Genomic DNA, 19,815 nt, shown 5'->3' with positions numbered 1-19,815 from the left:
GCAGCCAGGCAATTACTACCAGTCTTCCCAGAATGCCTGGAGGAGGTTACCTGTACTGGAGTACACCAAGAAGGTGGGTTGGTGTTGGACTGTGTTGACATGGCAGGGATTGGGCTTGCCCACATGCCCATCATTGAACCCCTGGTGGCTTCCCATCTACACCCCAACCAGAAGTCCTCCATGACCTCAACTGGCCACACCTTACCAACCAAGTACGAGCACTTCCAGTCCTCTGCAACAGAGAAGGTCTACAGGTTGGTCGCCACAGCGGTGAGGGCTCTCGGCATACTAAGCTGAGCTACAAGAGACATGAATGGTCACACTGGAGCCGGGTCTGTGGAATGAGATCTGTGTTACCACACCGTCGAGATGATGCCGAAACAGTGTGTGGAGGAAAAAGAGGGAGTCTGAAGCCCTTCCGCTGTCTGCCCAGGAAGACACAGCACAGTGCCTCGCCACACCTTCACCCAGGCTGCAGCAGGTCGACCCCCCTCACCCTTTAAAATCTCCAGATGCCCAGCCCCCCAGGCTGGGAGCTCAGGGCAGCAGAGAACCTTGGATCCCCTGGTCTAAGAAGCCTCCCTTCCCACCCATGGCACCAAGGACCCATAGGCCCGATCCTAGATCTACGTGCTCTGAACAGGCACATGGGAAAGTATACGTTCTGTGCGCCCAGGCAATTGGTTCGTATCCATTGACCTGAAGAACACTTATTTTCACATCTCAATATACCCTCCTCACAGGAAATTTCTCAGATTCGCTTTTCAAGGTGTAATCTATGAATTTCTGGTACTCCTTCGGCCTAACTGTCACCTTGTGTTTTTACAAAGTGTACCAAGGCAGCCATAGCCCCACTCAGAGAGGGGCATTCGGTTGATGATGTACATACATAGACGATTGGCTGCTGTGCGCGCAATCGAGACAAGAGGTCTTAGAACACAGTCAGCTACTTTTGGAACACCTGACATTTCTAGGTTTCAGAATAAACACAGTAAAGAGCATTCTGATTCCCATGCAGACTCTTTCCTAGGTTTAATCCTAGATTCAGTATCATTCAAAGCTTGCCTTTCAGTGGAACGTATAAGAACATTCCAAGATTGCGAAACAGTGCAGAAGGAACATGGTGCCTTTGAAAACATCCCTGAGGCAGCTAGGTTTTAGTAGTCATCCCATTAGGACGTTTGAATACGAAAGGGTTTCAACGCCGGGTCTCCTCTCTAGTTCTGAGCCCAATACATTACAAACATCACCGTGTACAGATCTCCATAGATTTCATGGTAGCACTGCACTCCTTAAGATACCGGAGTTCTCTTTTTATCCAGAAAAGTAGTCACAACGCATCTCTCTCGGGTTGGGGTGCGTCCCACGATGGCAGAATTGTCAACGGGGTATGGAGACCCCATCTCCGTTCCACGGACTGGAAGTCCTTAGCGTCCTTAGCATTAAAATTGTTCCCCCCATTTCTGGAGGGTCGTCATGTTCTAGTCAGAACAGACAATACCACTGTCGTGGCTTACATCCCCTCACGTACACAGACTGATTATGTGGAGCAGTGTGCCTCTCCAGTCACTGAGCTACTCATGTACCGGGAGTATTGAATCTGGGGGAAGATTTACTTCAGAATCCTTTCTGGAGAGTGGAAGCTCCACCCAGAGGCAGCCAATCAGGTTTGGATCCACCTCAGCATGCCAGCAGTGGATCTTTATGTCCATTGTTCTTTTCCCTGCGGGATCAGGATACATTCAGGGGAGTGGATGTGTTGGCGCACGAGTGGCCACACGTCCTCCTGTATGCATTCCCACCCACTGGCCCTGATTTCCCCCACCCTCTCTCTCATACTAATAGTGCCACATTGGCCAGAGAAACACTGGCTAGTGGAGATCACTCAACTACTATGCGGCCACCCGTGGCCCCTTCCCTTGCATTGGGACCTACAGTGCCAGGCAGGAGGGGGTTGTCCATCCTCACCGGAACGGTTGGCACTCTGGGCCCGTTGATGGTGCAACTTGAACACTGCCGGGCTTCCCTAAAATGTCATTTACACTATTCAGAGTGCTAGAGCCTCATCCACCAGGTCCCTTTATGATTGTAAATGGTGCGTGTTTGAGGAATGGTGCACTAAATCACAGACAGTGCCATTCCAGTGCTCTGTCCTGGTAATTCTGCTGTTTAAAGGTATATCTATTAAGGTATATCTAGCAGCCATTTCAGCTTGTCATGTAGGTTTTGGGAGCACGGCAGTGGGGAAACACCCCCTCGTCGCCCGTTTTATGAAATGTGCACGTCCTGTGTGTCCAGTGTCCAAACAGTTTTCCCCGTCATGGGATTCATCAGTTGTTTTGGATGCTCTATGCCAACAGCCTTTTGAGCCCCTGGATCAGGTGGAACTGAAGATGCTTTCATTTAAGACCAGGCTATTACTAGCATTGGCCTCCGACAAGAGTGTGATTGACATTCACGCACTCTCATTGCACTCGTCATGCGCACAATTTGCACTGGTAACAATAGGGTATGATTGTGGCCTCGCTTTATCCCTAAGTGAATAGGATCTTCTGAAGATGGGCAAAGCCAATGTGTGTGATATACAGCACAGTGCAGTAGGTCGTCAGGATAAGCTTGTCTAGCAATATGGGAATCAGATTATCCCATAAGTGAAATACCGAAATCAATACTTGAAAGAGAACGTTAGGTTACGACTGTAACCCCAGTTCTCTGATAGTATGAGTGAGGTATTTCACCAGAACACCCTCCCTTACCATTTGATGGTAAGAAAGCAATCTACAGGGGTTTAGGGGTTAAAGGTGAAGGGTTCATTGGGCAACATTAGGGTCCCTTTGCACTGTATGCACTGAAGTTTAGCCTACGAGTAAGGGGTCACCTTGTACTGTATGAGGGGGTGGTCTCCACAGAGGAACTCCAGCTTATCGCTGACCCTCAGAACATACTGCTCGGCCTGGCGTCCCTCCTCCTCGGGGCCGTGGGTCGTTAGCCATTTCCTCAACGCCTGTTCCATCAGCTCACTGGGACTGGTGCTGGGCCACACCTTCAGACTGGCTGTGTCCTGAAGGGAGAGAACATTGTCATCAACACAACAAACACAAAGAGAGACAGAAGAGAAAGAGATGGCGTGGTGTACTTAATGTTCTAAACTCAGCAAGAAACGACCTCTCAAGGTCAACTGGGTTTATTTTCAGCAAACTTAACATGTGTAAACATTTGTATGAACATAAGATTCAACAACAGACGTAAACTGAACAAGTTTCACAGACATGTGACTAACAAAAATGTAATAATGTGTCCCTGAAATAAAGGGGGAGGGGTCAAAATCAAAAGTAACAGTCAGTATCTGGTGTGGCCACCTGCAGCATTAAGTACTGCAGTACAACATCTCCTCACGGACTGCACCAGATTTTCCGGTTCTTGCTGTGAGATGTTACCCCACCCTTCCACCAAGGCACCTGCAAGTTCCCAGACATTTCTGGGGGGAACGGCCCTAGCCCTCACCCTCTAATCCAACAGGTCCCAGACGTGCTCAATGAGATTGAGATCTGGGCTCTTGCCTGGCCATGGAACACTGATATTCCTGTCTTGCAGGAAATCACGCACAGAACGAGCAGTATGGCTGGTGGCATTGTCATGCTGGAGGGTCATGTCAGGATGAACCTGCAGGAAGGGTACCACATGAGGGAGGAGGATCTCTTCCCTGTAAAGTACATCGTTGAGATTTCCTGCAATGACAACAAGCTCAGTATGACGGACCCTCCACCTCCACGTCAATCCCGCTCCAGAGTACAGGCCTCGGTGTAATGCTCATTCCTTCTACGATAAACGCATATCTGACCGTCACCCCTGGTGAGACACAACTGAGACTTGTCAGTGAAGAGCACTTTTTGCCAGTCCTATCTGGTCCAGCGACAGTGGGTTTTTGCCCATAGGCAACATTGTTGCCGGTGATGTCTGGTGAGGACCTGCCTTACAACAGGCCTACAAGCCCTCAGTCCAGCCTCTCTCAGCCTATTGCGGACAGTCTGAGCACTGATGGAGGGATTGTGTGTTCCTGGAGTAACTCAGACAGGTTGTTGTTGCCATCCTGTACTTGTTACATGTGGTCTGCCACTGCGAGGACGATCAGCTGTCCGTCCTGTCTCCCTGTAGCCCTGTTTTAGGCTTCTCACAGTATGGACATTGCAATGTATTGCCCTGGCCACATCTGCAGTCCTCGTGCCTCCTTGCTGCATGCCTAAGGCACGTTCACACAGAGGAACAGGGACCCCGGTCATCTTTATTTTGGTGTTTTTCAGAGTCAGTAGAAAGGCCTCTTTAGTGTCCCAAGTTTTCCTAATTGTGACCTTAATTGCCTAGTGTCTTAACGACCGTTCCAAAGGTGCATGTTCATTAATTGTTTTTGGTTCATTGAACAAGCATGGGAAACAGTGTTAACACCCTTTACAATGAAGATCTGTGAAGTTATTTGGATTTTTATGAATTATCTTTGAATGACAGGGAGTTTCCTATTTTGTCATCTTCTAGATCTGAATGAATGAAATATTCTTATTAAATAGGTATATTTTCTTTACACTAAAATTGAATGTAGATCTGAATGAAAAATCATTACAAATTTTCAATGGATCACACAAATTATCAATGGAGGTCTGGAATCAAATTCATCAACCACACTACAGGCTGATCCAACTTTGAAGTAATGTCTTTAAAACAAGTCAAAATGAGGCTCAGTAGTGTGTCTGGCCTCCACGTGCCTGTATGACCTCCCTACAACACCTGGGCAATGTCCTGATGAGGTGGCGGATGGTCTCCTGAGGGATCTCCTCCCAGACCTGGACTAAAGCATCCACCAACTCCTGGACAGTCTGTGGTGCAACGTGGCGTTGGTGGATGGAGCGAGACATGATGTTCCTGATGTGCTCAATTGGATTCAGGTCTGGGGAACGGGCAGGCCAGTCCATAGCATCAATGCCTTCCTCTTGCAGGAACTGCTGACACACTCCAGCCACATGAGGTCTAGCATTGTCTTGCATTAGGAGGAACCCAGGGCCAACCGCACCAGCATATGTTCTCACAAGGGTTCTGAGGATCTCATCTCGGAACCTAATGGCAGTCAGGCTACCTCTGGCGAGCACATGGAGGGCTGTGCGGCCTCCCAAAGAAATGCCACCCCACACCATGACTGACCCACCACCAAACCGGTCATGCTGGAGGATGTTGCAGGCAGCAGAACATTCTCCACGGCGTCTCCAGACTGTCACGTCTGTCACATGTGCTCAGTGTGAACCTGCTTTCATCTGTGAAGAGCACAGGGCACCAGTGGCGAATTTGCCAATCTTGGTGTTCTCTGGCAAATGCCAAACGTCCTGCACGGTATTGGGCTGTAAGCACAACCCCCACCTGTGGATGTCGGGCCCTCACACCACCCTCATGGAGTCTGTTTCTGACTGTTTGAGCAGACACATGCACATTTGTGGCCTGCTGGAGGTAATTTTTAATTTTGCACCTCCTTAACACACAATCCCAGTCTCCCGTCACCTGATGTACTGGCCTGTCTCTGGTAAAGAGCATTCAGACAGAGCAAACCTTCTTGCCACACACACCCCTGGATACCCAACCTGCCTTGAAGCCTGGTGCCCAACCTGGTCGTGAGGGCACAGCTGAGAAGTGGTCGTCACCACACACTCACAATGGCATGACAACCACAAGGCTTAACACACAATCCCAGTCAGACACCGAAGGCTTAAAGAGCATTCAGACTGCCTTGAAGCCTGGTGCCCAACCTGGTCGTGAGGGCACAGCCGCCACACACTCACAATGGCATGACAACCACCTGCTGCATATCACCATGGTGACACTGGCCAGAGTGGTCAAGTTCCAAATAGAGCAGTAAAAATTCTTCAAATGATTTCACATTTTCATTACAGCCAAGACTGTGTGTACTTTTGGGTAATTGCTTCAAATAAAATGGTAACTATAGCACCTTGTACCTTTTAGTGAAAGACTGCAGTTTTACAATGTAATATCCAAGTAAATATCATATAAACAGGTAGTAAAATAAGGCTTTGTATCAGAGCAACTGAAAACCAGGCCAACCAACCAATTGAGTTAACAAGACTCTCGACAATAAAAGGTCCACTTCCTGTCCTTAATGTGGCTTAGTGTCTGGACTCCTAAAAAACACACTGACTTCCTGCCACCATCCACCTGGACAGAAGAACACAGACAGCTATTGACCCTAGCGCACGATGCATATCTTTTTTCAGATAGAACATACAGTAGTGTGTAGAGAGGTTGATAGTGAGGAGTGTGTGTGAGAGTGAGAGAGAGAGAGGGATAGAGAGAGGGAAAGAGAGAGAGAGAGCGAGGGGTGAGGGGGAAGAGGGGAAGAGAGGGAGAGTGCAAGAGAGCAAGCAAGAGATATGGTGTCAGCGTCCTCAGATGTCCTCTTTTTCCAAGTTTTTAATTAGTGGAGAGGCCCTTTGGGCAGGCGGGTGTGTGTGTGTGTGAATGTGTCACATGCTTCGGTGTCTCAGTGAGGATGTGACTGTGACTGATGGTGGTGATGACCCATTTAGAGCCGTGAATGTGTCACATGTCCACTGTTCGACCATCCACTGTGTAGGGGACCATCCACTGTGAGGATGTGACTGTGACTGATGGTGGACCATCCATGGCCCCATTTAGAGGGGACCATCACCCTGCCAGAGATTGGCTCAGTCCCATAACCAGGCCCTATTAGGGGACCGTCCACTGTCCCATAACCAGGCCCTATTAGGGGACCGTCCACTGTCAGATGACCAGGCCCTATTAGGGGACCATCCACTGTCCCATGACCGGGCCCTATTAGGGGACCATCCACTGTCCCATGACCGGGCCCTATTAGGGGACCGTCCACTGTCCCATGACCGGGCCCTATTAGGGGACCGTCCACTGTCCCATGACCGGGCCCTAATAGGGGACCGTCCACTGTCCCATGACCATGCCCTAAGGGCCCTAATAGGGGACCGTCCACTGTCCCATGACCGGGCCCTAATAGGGGACCGTCCACTGTTCCATGACCGGGCCCATGACCGTCCATGTCCCATGACCCCTAATAGGGGACCGTCCACTGTCCACTGTCCCATGACCATGAGGCCCTATTAGGGGACCGTCCACTGTCCCATGACCATGTCCACTGTTCCATAACCAGGCCCTATTAGGGGACCGTCCACTGTCCCATGACCATGCCCATAACCAATAGGGGACCGTCCACTGTCCCATAACCAGGCCCTGAGGGGATGTCCCATAACCAGGGGACCGTCCACTGTGTCCCGTCCACTGTCCCATGACCAGGCCCTAATAGGGGACCGTCCACTGTCCCATAACCAGGCCCTAATAGGGGACCGTCCACTGTCCCATGACCAGGCCCTAATAGGGGACCGTCCACTGTCCCATGACCAGGCCCTATTAGGGGACCGTCCACTGTCCCATAACCAGGCCCTATTAGGGGACCGTTAACTGTCACATGACCAGGTCCTATTAATTAGAGGTCGACCGATTAATCGGAATGGCCGATTAATTCGGGCCGATTTCAAGTTTCCATAATATTTTACACCTTTATTTAATCTTTATTTAACTAGGCAAGTCAGTTAAGAACACATTCTTATTTTCAAGGAAGGCCTAGGAACGGTGGGTTAACTGCCTTGTTCGGGGGCAGACCCACGGATTTTTACCTTGTCAGCTCAGGGATTCAATCTTGCAACCTTACAGTTACTAATGCAATGCTCTAACCACCTGCCTCTCATTGCACTCCACGAGAAGACTGCCTGTTACGCGAATGCAGTAAGCCAAGGTAAGTTGCTTGCTAGCATTACACAATCAATCAATCATAATCACTAGTTAACTACACATGGTTGATGATATTACTAGTTTATCTAGCGTGTTCTGCGTTGCATTTAAATCGATGTGTATTCGTGAAAAAGGACTGTCCTTGTTCCAATGTGTACCTAACCATAAACATCAATGCCTTTCTTAAAATCAATACACAGAAGTATATATTTTTAAACCTGCATATTTAGTTAAAGGAAATCCAGGTTAGCAGGCAATATTAACCAGGTGAAATTGTGTCACTTCTCTTGAGTTCCTTGCACACAGAGTCAGTGTATATGCAACAGTTTGGGCAGCCTAATCTGCCAGAATTTTACGTAATTATGACATAACATTGAAGGTTGTGCAAAGTAACAGGAATATTTAGACATATGGATGCCACTCGTTAGATAAAATACAAAACAAAAAACAGGTTCCATATTTCACTGAAAACATAAACGTCTTGTTTTTGAGATGATAGTTTCCGGATTCGACCATATTAATGACCTAAGGCTCGTATTTCTGTGTGTTAAGTTATAATTAAGTCTATGATTTGATAGAGCAGTCTGACTGAGCAATGGTAGGCACCAGCAGGCTAGTAAGCATTCATTCAGCAGCTCTTTGCTGTGCTTCAAGCTTCAAGCCCTGTTTATGACTTCAAGCCCATCAACTCCCAATATTAGGCTGGTGTAACCAATGTGAAATGGCTAGCTAGTTAACGGGGTGCGCGCTAATAGCGTTTCAAGCGTCACTCACTCTGAGACTTGGAGTAGTTATTCCCCTTGCTCTGCATGGGTAACGCTGCTTTGAGGGTGGCTGTTGTCGTTGTGTTCCTGGTTCGAACACAGGTAGGGGCGAGGAGAGGGACGGAAGCTATACTGTTACACTGGCAATACTAAAGTGCCTATAAGAACATCTAATAGTCAAAGGTATATGAAATACAAATGGTATAGAGAGAAATAGTCCTATAATTCCTACAACCTAAAACTTCTTACCTGGGAATATTGAAGACTCCTGGTAAAAGGAACCACCAGCTTTCATATGTTCTCATGTTCTGAGCAAGGAACTGAAACGTTAACTTTCTTACATGGCACATATTACACTTTTACTTTCTTCTCCAACACTTTGTTTTTGCATTATTTAAACCAGATTGAACATGTTTCATTATTTATTTGAGGCTAAATTGATTTTATTGATGTATTATATTAAGTTAAAATAAGTGTTCATTCAGTATTGTTGTAATTGTCATTATTACAAATTTTAAAAAATTAAATCGTCCGATTAATCGGTATCTGCTTTTTTTGGTCCTCCAATAATCGGTATCGGTATTGAAAAATCACAAAATCACAGCCTGCTGAGTATAACAAACATTAACTTCACTGAATATTCCCCTCAGAACAGCCAACAGAGAAGATGGAGAGGGAGTATATTTTTAAAAGCTTTCCACAGGGATGCTGGCCATGTTGAGTATAACAAACATTGTGTGACACCTTCCTAATATTCCCCATCAGACTGACCAGTGAAAACTATGTCACGGGGCAAGTGTTCCTAATGTTTTTAAAAAGTGTCCTTCTGCATATGCTGGCCCATGTTGACTCCAATGCTTCCCACAGTTTGTGACATCAATAAGGGATGCATATAGACTGACCAGGTGACAACTTTTGCATATGTCAGTGGGAAAGAGCAAGGCTTGGCGTTTTGTAAAGCGCCATGTCTGTCTGCATACAGGTCTGTATGTGATGGCACCGAATTGATGACAGCTGAGGGTGTATAGTATTGTAGATGTGACTCCTGCTTGATGACAGCTGAGGGTGTATAGTATTGTAGTTGTAACTACTGCTTGATGACAGCTGAGGGTGTATAGTATTGTAGATGTGACTCCTGCTTGATGACAGCTGAGGGTATATAGTATTGTAGTTGTAACTACTGCTTGATGACAGCTGAGGGTGTATAGTATTGTAGTTGTAACTACTGCTTGATGACAGCTGAGGGTGTATAGTATTGTAGATGTGACTACTGCTTGATGACAGCTGAGGGTATATAGTATTGTAGTTGTAACTACTGCTTGATGACAGCTGAGGGTGTATAGTATTGTAAATACTACACACTACTCGAAGAGAGTAACAATGGCCTCGTTCACTCCATTGCTGGGCATATTTTGCTATGTGTGCATGTAAGTATTTCTGGTAGGAAATATTGTGCTCACAGTGTGTACAGATACTGTAGTTACCTGGGACTGGTCGAAGTGCATGGTGACTTTGAGGCTGGCCTCGGCCTGTTTGTCATTGACACCGTCTGTGACAGGTGTGGCTCCTCCCCCTGGCGCCAGCTGCGGAGAGAAACAGGCCTGCAGCCACTCGCTCCAGGTCATCAGCTGTACCCGCTGCATCTTCTCCTCGCTGATACGGAACATCTTACTGCGGAAGTCCTTCACCTCCTGGTCCTGCAGAGCGTCCAGCTCGTGGAGACCTGTGAATGGTTCATGAAGCTTCATAAGCTTTTCATAACAAATCCATGACCACTTTATAAACATTGCACAACGACTTCGCAGGTGATAAAGATATCATGATAAGGCCACAAGAGGTTATACAACATTTTGCACTAAAGATGAATTTGCCGATCGTGTTCCGTTTGTGAACACCTGTGAGCAGTCATAAGAAGCCACACTCTAAAGCACGTGAAAAACAAGAGTATAACCTCTGCATGAGTGGGTCTAACAGCACGGCATTAAAAGGCATTACCATTCATGTTTAATGCACTACATCTGTGACTGACATTTGATACCTGGCGTGGTAACAAGTAGCAATTCCTGTTTATGAGGGATTACAAATGACAATCCAATCTCAACAGTGTTGAACTCTAACCTACTGTTTTCATTGAAATACAACTGTCACTGGGTATAAAATCTAGCTCCTAAATTCATTATACTATATCTATCAGTTGAACAGAGCTCAGTATTTTGGGCCAGTAGAACACTTTGGATGATGAAAACAACATGTTGACATTTAAAACCATTAAACATTCATATGACCCTCAGCTCTCAGATTGTGTGTGTGCGCGTGTCTGCTTCTTTGTGTGTGTGCACGCGTCTGCATTTCAGTGTGTGTGGCTAGCCAGCGTGTGTGTGGCTAGCCAGCGTGTGTGTGGTTAGCCAGCGCCTGAGGGATGTTTTGAGTACTGCTTACTGACAAAAGCCTTTTACAGATCACATCTGACAAAAGTGGAGGCAGGAGGGAGCATATCAATATGGGATGAGTCTCCTTCCATTAGACTGACTGACTCCCTCTCTGAACAGGCCTGGTTGGTCTGCAGCCTGGAGCACCTCCATAGAGCCCCACCATCTCTGTCCTCACACACCCTCAGACTAACAAGACTCTCTGTGTGTGTACACTTATAGCTATGTGTATATGTGGATGAGATGGAGAATGTAAGGGAGACTTAGTGTATGTAGGCATGTGCGCATATTTCGGTTTGTGTGTCAATAGACTGACCTTTCCACCCTACCATTACAGTGGTGGTCTGGCTTGCCTCCTCCACTCAGCACAGGGCCTTATCACCATCACAGATAATACTGAGTGACAGATGATAATAACAGACATCAGGAGCCTGTCCATTCTAAGCGGATTGTTTTCCATCCTATGGGCCTGACTTCAGCTGATACTGGGATGATGACATGAGACTTCTGAAGACAAGACTCAGATCTGACAGCCAAGGCAAAGAGGATATCAATATATTGGAGAAAGAGATTAAATGGTGCTGGTGTGTCTGAAGAGTATGTGTGTGTTTGAGTGATCACTGTCCAGAAGCATCTCTACTCTGTTCAAACCACAGGTCAAACATCAGTGTACGGGTCTACTGTTACTGTGTGCATGAGTGCGCGCACGTCACCTTTTCCGATGAGCACACCGATCTTGGAGTCGAGCAAGCGTTCCGCGCGGCCACAGTTGCGTGTGACCAGTTTGAGCATGGGACAGAAGGGCCTAACATCACAGAGGCGCCTGGTCTCATCCTCTAGCTCCTCGTGCACCGCTGCCTGGTTCACACACTCAAACATGTGGCCCTCCATCTCCCCCAGAGACGGAAACAGGGGGTATGACTGGGCCTGCTTCCATAGGAGCTATGAGGAGAAGAGGGGGACACCACAGTTATTACATGGAAAGACAAGTTAACACAATCTACCTGTATGATCAGAGGCTACACAGACACAGGCTGAGCCTCTAAAATACATGATCTACAACAACAAGTGGAACCTAAACGATTAGCCATGACTCACATCACAATAATCCAGATTCTAAAGCCAACAGTAGTTCTACGAATCATCATGACTGAAATGTTAACAACCAATGGATGAACAACAATGTTGTCATATGATGACAGGGGAACAAACATGATGACACAGGTCCTGAATAGACCAATCAGGACATGAATCATGTCCCATGGCACAGTCACAGGGTGTGTGTGTGTGTGTGTTTGAGGCTGAAGGGCACAAAGTAGACAAACATGGGGATAGAGTAGACAAGGAGTCATGTCACCTCTCTTCCCTTCAGACAAACAGTCTTGTGTCATAACCACCTTACTGACCATAACATCAGACCAAGTCCCCTCAAAGTATAGACCTTTAGAGGCTAAAAGAAAATACCCCCGGAATTCAATTTTTACTGCATCAGATGCCGTCATTGTAAATAAGAATGTGCTCTTAACTGACTTGCCTAGTTAAATAAAGGTAAAAAAACAATGATTGGATTACAGTTTACTACTTGGCTGTACCATGTTCACATGACAAATAACTGCTTTTACTTAACAAATGTGTTGTTATTATCCATTGTGTGACATCTAATTATCTGTCACATTTCACCAGCATGCTATTTGTAGCCATCCAGAGACAATATTACTACTACTGTTATGATCTAAAATGAAAGCAAGCACCTTGAAGTAACTGGATAACAGCCTCACTTAATAATAATAAATAATATATCCCATTTAGCAGACGCTTTTGTCCAAAGCGACTTACAAGTCGGCTGGGGCCACTACTTTTACATATGGGTGGCCCCAGCGGGAATCGAACCCACGACGCTTGGCGTTGCAAGCGCCATGCTCTACCGACTGAGCCACACAGGACTTAAGAGACATTTTATTGAACTTTACCATTTCCTTCAAGAGTATCTCTTGAATATTTTCTATTACACTCAGTTCGTTATTTTAATTCATGCATGTTGGATGGACTTGCAAGGTCACCATTTAAAAAAAGAATTCTAAACCAACATTTATTGAGTACGTCACAACAGTTCTGGTGCTGTTGGCTAGCCGAGGATGAATATCAGACCACATTTTAATAGGAGTGAAAGACGAGCTATTCTAATGGAGATGGGAGTGGTGTGTCATTGCACCCCTGATAAATGTCATGCCCACGTTACATCTGAGCAGGGGAGACATCTTTATTCTCCACCCTGCCACTGTGCTGTCTACAAATCAGTATCTGAGGTTTAACGTTGTTAGCTGGCTGGCAAGCCTTCCGTCTGGGGACTACTCTCCCCCGAAACATTTTTAGTTGGGGAAATAAATCAATCTGCTGCTGGTCTACCTGAGCCTCTCCTTCTTCCTCTCTCCCTCTCTTGCTCCCTCACATTCTTCCTTGCTCCCTCACATTCTCCCTCATTCTGTAGTCACACTAAGATACTTTTTAATTTCTCTGAGCTTTCCTCTATATCTCCTCTTTACTGGCTCCAGGGAATAGATTTCCACTGAACACGCCCTCACTAGGCCTCCCTGAACCGAATCCACCAACAGGTAGCCAGACTGTAGCTTACCGGCTAGCCTACCTACCAGGACATAACTGATAAGACTGCATAACTGTCTGCACAACTGCTTGCACAACTGTAAAGCAGATCACAAGTCATTGAGTCTGTTAGTTCTGTTTTGTAGACATATGAAAAGCAGACAGACTAACAAGCACTTCTGTGAATTGGAGTGTTAGGTCACTCCTCATTAGGAACACTGGAGCCAGGGGTGATTCAGAGAAACAGGCATTACACACTGTTGTTCAAGAACTATTCAACAAAGCCTGTCTGAGGAAAATATGCTGTCTCTCTATGTGGGTGTGTGTGTGTGTGTGTGTGTGTGTGTGTGTGTGTGTGTGTGTGTGTGTGTGTGTGTGTGTGTGTGTGTGTGTGTGTGTGTGTGCGCATCAGAAATAGTGTCTCAGAAAGAAGGAAAACATTACATGAGGAAAACACCAGCAGGGAGAGAGGGTCACAGGGAGAGAGGGTCACAGGGAGAGAGGGTCACAGGGAGAGGGATCTCACCACACGGTCAAATACAAAAACGACCATCCTTCAAGGTATTTACACTTTAAAAGGTCAAAACTAAAAATCCTTAAATTCATATTGACTGAAGTATGAAACCTTCCATGATGGTAAAGACTATAGTGTATTGTTACATTCCTGACCTTTGGCTTACATCTCACCCCACCTCTACCCACTAGCTGGGTCACGCATGATGTCATAGGATATTTGCATGCAGTTAGAGTGCAGCTCAGAGACAAACAAACCGCCACCAGCTGTGTCATAACACCCATTAGACAGTGTCTGTCTGGACTGGAGAGGAGGCGACAGTCTACAGCAGCCTACAGCTTGTTCTAGTTGTTATGATGGCCTTTTACAATGGCTCAGAACCAGAACTTCAGCCAGGCAGCACCCAGAGTCATTCATCAACACAATCCTAACCAATCTCCGTAATGTTAAACTAATAAATTGTAAAGTAATGTGTTCCATGTGGGTTGATTCTAACTGAAGAGATAAAACAACCTGAATGACTGAAGGTGTTGTAGTGCTGGACAGACAATGTGGATAGAAATCCATATTATTATAATCCTACTGAATCCTCATGATAACAATAAGAACAATAAATAAAAACATTGAGATGCACAGTAGGCCTATAACAGGCCTCTAGGCTATACTTTCCAATGCTGTTCTAAGATTACAACTGCACTGTTTCGACTGATGTCTGAAATTATTAACATTAGGCTATAGGCAAGCCTGTTAACTACAGAATACCCAGCAAAATATCATATAATTAAATTTCAAAACACACACACACAGTCCCCCTCTCTCGTACCAGTTTGATGTGTTGTATGGTGGCCTCTCTGGGGACGTCCATCTGGATGTAGATGCCGGTGGGTAACAGGAAGTCTACAGTGACCAGGTCCTCTCCAGACAGCTGGGAGTGGGCCGCCCACAAGTCCAGGTCGTCTGTCATGGCGGGAGGCATCGCAGGGACCAACACCCAGCTCAAACATAAGGACCTGGGAGGAGGAAAGAGGACCGTTAGGGAGAGTAACCATGAACTGCTGAAGAACCACAACCACATGCAGAGAGTATAGAGTATAGTACTGTAACTGTGAATGACTGAACCACACCTCAGAGTTCTTCCAATTCCTACTATCCTATTGAAATGCAGACATAGTGTGATAGTCTTTACTGATGACTGAAAGCTGGGTGGTGTCAGGCTGAGGAGACTGTTATACTCCATCTTTGCCCCCAGGGGGAGCCCTGTATAACACGAACTGGCCATGGTTGGGTGAGCGCCAGCCCTCAGAGGAATGCCCACTAAGCAAACACAGGAACAAAAAGGTCACCAACCCTTCCCCTCACCCCTGACAACCTGCCCTGGTTCCCCCCCTCACTTGGCCGTGAGGCTGTTGCCAAGGCAATTATCAAGTAAACAGAGTTGAGGTAAATTTAGCTGACATTTTTCAAATCATCCAGTGAGTGTGCAATGACCGTAGTTAGTGTGGGACTGGAGTTGACAGGTTTTCAAAATTCCCTTCAAAAAAATGTGTTACGGGTTTAGGAGGTGGTTCAAGTACACACACACACACACTAGAGTAAGTGCTTGAGCAGCTTTGTTAAAGAATCACATGCTGCCCAGTTTCCATTCTGGTTCAGTGTTTCACCACAATAGACCATCCACAATCACAGTTGCCTTTCTATAATGACCTATTCCTGAAGAGCATGTCTTTAAGTGCTCCAGCAGGCCACAGTTCAATCTCCATTTTGGCTCAATATCACCAGGCCATTAAATCCAGCAGCAGCCCCATTGTCTCTAATGGTGTTAAGTGCTTGGGTCCATTTTGGCTCTGCAGCAAGTACAGTATCGTGGCCCATTTGGAGCCACTATCTTGGCCACTTAACATGATCAGCTATGCAGATACAACTGCTCTGACTGCCATTCAACACTCTGAACTAGAACATTCTCTCTTAAAGGGACTGTACAATTTCTGAGCCACCATTGGTGAGTGGTGGAACTAAGTGCTGGGATGATAAAGATACAATTATTGACACCGACCATATTGATCACTTATCATCTCCAGCATTTTGCGGAAGTCGTTCATTACAATAAGTAGCCTATACTAGACAAATGTCAATGAAATAAGTTTGCTAATGCGACAATTGATGGCTACAACCATCAGACTAGTCGCAGTTTACAGTGCATCCGGAAAATATTCAGACAACTTGACTTTTTCCACATTTTGTTAGCCTTATGAATTAAATTGAAAAAAAAACCTTTTCAATCGACACACAATAAAGCGAAATCAGGTTTTTAGATATTCTCGCAAAACCAAGCCATGAGGTTGAAGAAATTGTCCGTAGAGCGCTGAGAAAGGATTGTGTCGAGGCACAGATCTGGGGAAGGGTACCAAAACATTTTTGAAGCATTGAAGGTCCAAGAACTCAGTGGCCTCCAAACAGAGCAATTGGGGGAGAAGGGCCATGGTCAGGGAGGAGACCAAGAACCTGATGGTCACTCTGGTCAGAGCTCCATAGTTCCACTGTTGAGATGGGAGAACCTTCCAGAAGGACAACCATCTCTGTAGCACTCCACCAATTAGGCCTTTATGGTAGAGTGGCAAGACAGAAGCCACTCTTCAGTAAAAGGCACATGACAGCCCGCTTGGGGTTTGCCAAAAGGCACCTAAAGACTCTCATACCATGAGAAACAAGATTCTCTGGTCTGATGAAACCAAGATTTAACGCTTTGGCCTGAATGCCAAGCGTCACATCTGGAGGAAACCTGGCACCATCCCTACGGTCAAGGAAGGTGGTGGAAGCATCATGCTTTGGGGATGCTTTTCAGCGGCAGGGACTGGGAGACTAGTCAGGATCAAGGGAAAGATGAACAGAGCAAAGTACAGAGATCCTTGATAAAAAAAACTAAGGACATCAGATTGGGGTGAAGGTTCATCTTCCAACTGGACTATATATCAGTTTTAATTATTTATAAATGTGCATACATTTCTAAAAAAAAACATTTTTGCTTTGTCATTATAGGGTATTGTGTGTAGATTGATGAGGGGGGGAAAAATTATTAATCCATTTTAGAATGAGGCATAACTTAACATTTGGAAAAAGTCCAGGGGTCTGAATACTTCCCGAACGCACTTTAAAATACTACCACTAGTTTGATGGTTGTAGCCATCAATTTTCCAATTAGCAAACGCATTCCATTGATATTTCTCTAGTATAGGCTACTTATCATAATGAACGACATCAGCAAAGTGCCTGAGATGATAACTGATCAATATGGTCGGTGTCCATCATTTTCCCTTTATCATCCTTGATAAAAACCTGCTCCAGAGCGCGAAGGACCTCAGACTGGGGCTAAGGTTCACCTTCCAACAGAACAACGACCCTAAGCCCACAGCAAAGACACTGAGGAGTGGCTATGGGACAAGTCTCTGAATGTCCTTGAGTGGCCCAGCCAGAGCTCGGACTTGAACCCAATTGAACATCTCTGGAGAGACCTGAAAATAGCTGTGCAGTGACGCTCCCCATCCAACCTGACAGAGCTTGAGAGGACCCAAATAAAGGTGTGCCAAGCTTGAAGCGTCATTCCAAAAGAAGATGAGGCTGTAATTGCTGCCAAAGATGCGTCAACAAAGTACTGAGTAAAGGGTCTGAATACTTTTGTAAATGTCATACTTCAATCTTAATTATTTATAAATGTGCAAACATTTCTAAAAACCTGTTTTTGCTTTGTCATTATGGGGTATTGTGTATAGATTGATGAAGGGGAAAAAACACTTTAAATCCTTTTAGAATAAGGCGTAACGTAACAAAATGTGGATAAAGTCCAGGGGTCTGAATACTTCCCGAATGCACTGTAAAGGATCATAAAAAAATAAATAAAAAAACTTGTGCAATGTTAGAAATGTATCATTCTATTTATTCATCGTTATTGCATCAATTCAAGCAATTTATCACAAAATTGATTTTTGTCCATATCGCCCAGTTCTAAGCACCTTGTCAAATGTGCAGTTGAATGTCTGTCTCAGACAAACAATGCAGGGAACCAGAGGGTGATGTCACAGAGGAGCTCAGTTACACTCATGAAAGGAGACACCACAACGTGTCTGTCTGACGCAGTCACAACTAACATGAGGAGACACACTGAACATCCCCCCCAGAGTCGCAATGGGATTTGATAAACTATTAGCATCCGTTGCTATAGCAACGATATGATGACCTAATGCATTGCATTTTGGAGATTACAGCAAAAATAACATTATTTTCATCCCCGCTATGTAAACAAAGTGGATTTTGCTGTTTAAACAAGTTTTGTTTAGCTAATAAGATCACACTATTTGTCATGACAGGCCCACCCACCTCAAGGGCAAAACATTTTAGTGGCCCCCCTCTTCACAGTGGAGAGAGAAAAAAAAAACATTTTAAAGTTAAACTTCGCCATAGGCCACAGAGAAAATAATGCAGGTTTAAAGCAATTTTTTTGCAATTCTAAACATTTTGCCATATATAGGGTGGAGATATTTATTGTTATTGTAAAGAAGAAATATTGGAAGTTTACATACACCTTAGCCAAATACATGTACACTCAGTTTCACAATTCCTGACATTTAATCCTCGTAAAAATTATGTTTTAGGCCAGTTAGGATAACCACTTTATTTTAAGAATGTGAAATGTCAGAATAATAGTAGAGAGAATGATTTATTTCAGCTTTTATGTCTTTCAACACATTCCCAGTGGGTCAGAAGTTTACATACTCAATTAGTATTTGGTAGGATTGCCTTTAAAATTGTTTAACTTGGGTCAAACATTTTGGGTAGCCTTCCACAAGCTTCCTACGATAAGTTGGGTGAATTGTGGCTCCTTCCTCCTGACAGAGCTGGTGCAACTGAGTCAGGTTTGTAGGCCTCCTTGCTCGCACACGCTTTTTCAGTTCTGCCCACAAATTTTCTACAGGATTGAGGTCAGGGCTTTGTGATGGCCACTCCAATACCTTGACTTGGTTGTCCTTAAGCCATTCTGCCACAACTTTGGAAGTATGCTTGGGGCATAGTCCATTTGGAAGACCCATTTGCGACCAAGCTATAACTGATGTCTTGAGAAGTTGCTTCAATATACAGTGAATAAGTGAAATAACCTGTTTGTAAACAATTGTTGGAAAAATGACTTGTGTCATTCACAAAGTAGATGTCCTAACCGACTTGCCAAAGCTATAGTTTGTTAACAAGAAATTTGTGGAGTGGTTGAAAAACTAGGTTTTAATGACTCCAAACTTCGGACTTCAACTGTATATGCAAATTTCACATTGACATTCAACGTAGGATTTGCGCATAAGGTCGAGTTACCCGTATATAGCTGATGAGAAGATTTCCCCTGGGCTAATGCGTTCACGTGTGTGTGAGTCATACAGGTGTGATTTCCTCATGACAGTGTAAAGGGTATAGGAGAATGTATAGGGCGTCTGTGATAGCAGAGTCACTTTAGAACTACGACAGCCTAGTCAATATTAATGACACACATATTCCACTGTCACACTTAATGAAATTATTCCACCATGTCCGTTTGGAAAGAAAGAACCGTTGTCATGGTAACAACCCATTGTTCTATTGAAAAGGTCTCCCCTAAAGACTGACAAATATATTATGATTAGGATTATTAACAAGT

The 19,815-nt window shown here is 45.3% G+C and overlaps 1 protein-coding gene across 6 annotated transcripts in view; it reads right to left on the bottom strand.

Annotated features, from left to right (window-relative positions):
* Positions 1 to 19,815, bottom strand: part of LOC135553111 (phosphatidylinositol 4,5-bisphosphate 3-kinase catalytic subunit beta isoform-like) — a 105,930-nt gene that overhangs the window by 17,154 nt on the left and 68,961 nt on the right. For all 6 annotated transcript variants that reach the window (XM_064985218.1, XM_064985215.1, XM_064985216.1 and 3 more), the window contains 4 exons: positions 14,965 to 15,151; positions 11,740 to 11,968; positions 10,082 to 10,320; positions 2,879 to 3,061 (listed from right to left, as the gene is read on the bottom strand). In XM_064985218.1, the coding sequence (XP_064841290.1) occupies positions 2,879 to 3,061; positions 10,082 to 10,320; positions 11,740 to 11,968; positions 14,965 to 15,117 (804 nt within the window). In that variant the 5' untranslated portion in view covers positions 15,118 to 15,151. The remainder of the gene's footprint in view (positions 1 to 2,878; positions 3,062 to 10,081; positions 10,321 to 11,739; positions 11,969 to 14,964; positions 15,152 to 19,815) is intronic.

The sequence above is a fragment of the Oncorhynchus masou genome, chromosome 13, assembly GCF_036934945.1.
Source record: "Oncorhynchus masou masou isolate Uvic2021 chromosome 13, UVic_Omas_1.1, whole genome shotgun sequence".
NCBI classification, from domain to species: Eukaryota; Metazoa; Chordata; class Actinopteri; order Salmoniformes; family Salmonidae; genus Oncorhynchus; species Oncorhynchus masou.
This window is presented reverse-complemented; position numbering and strand designations above follow the sequence as displayed.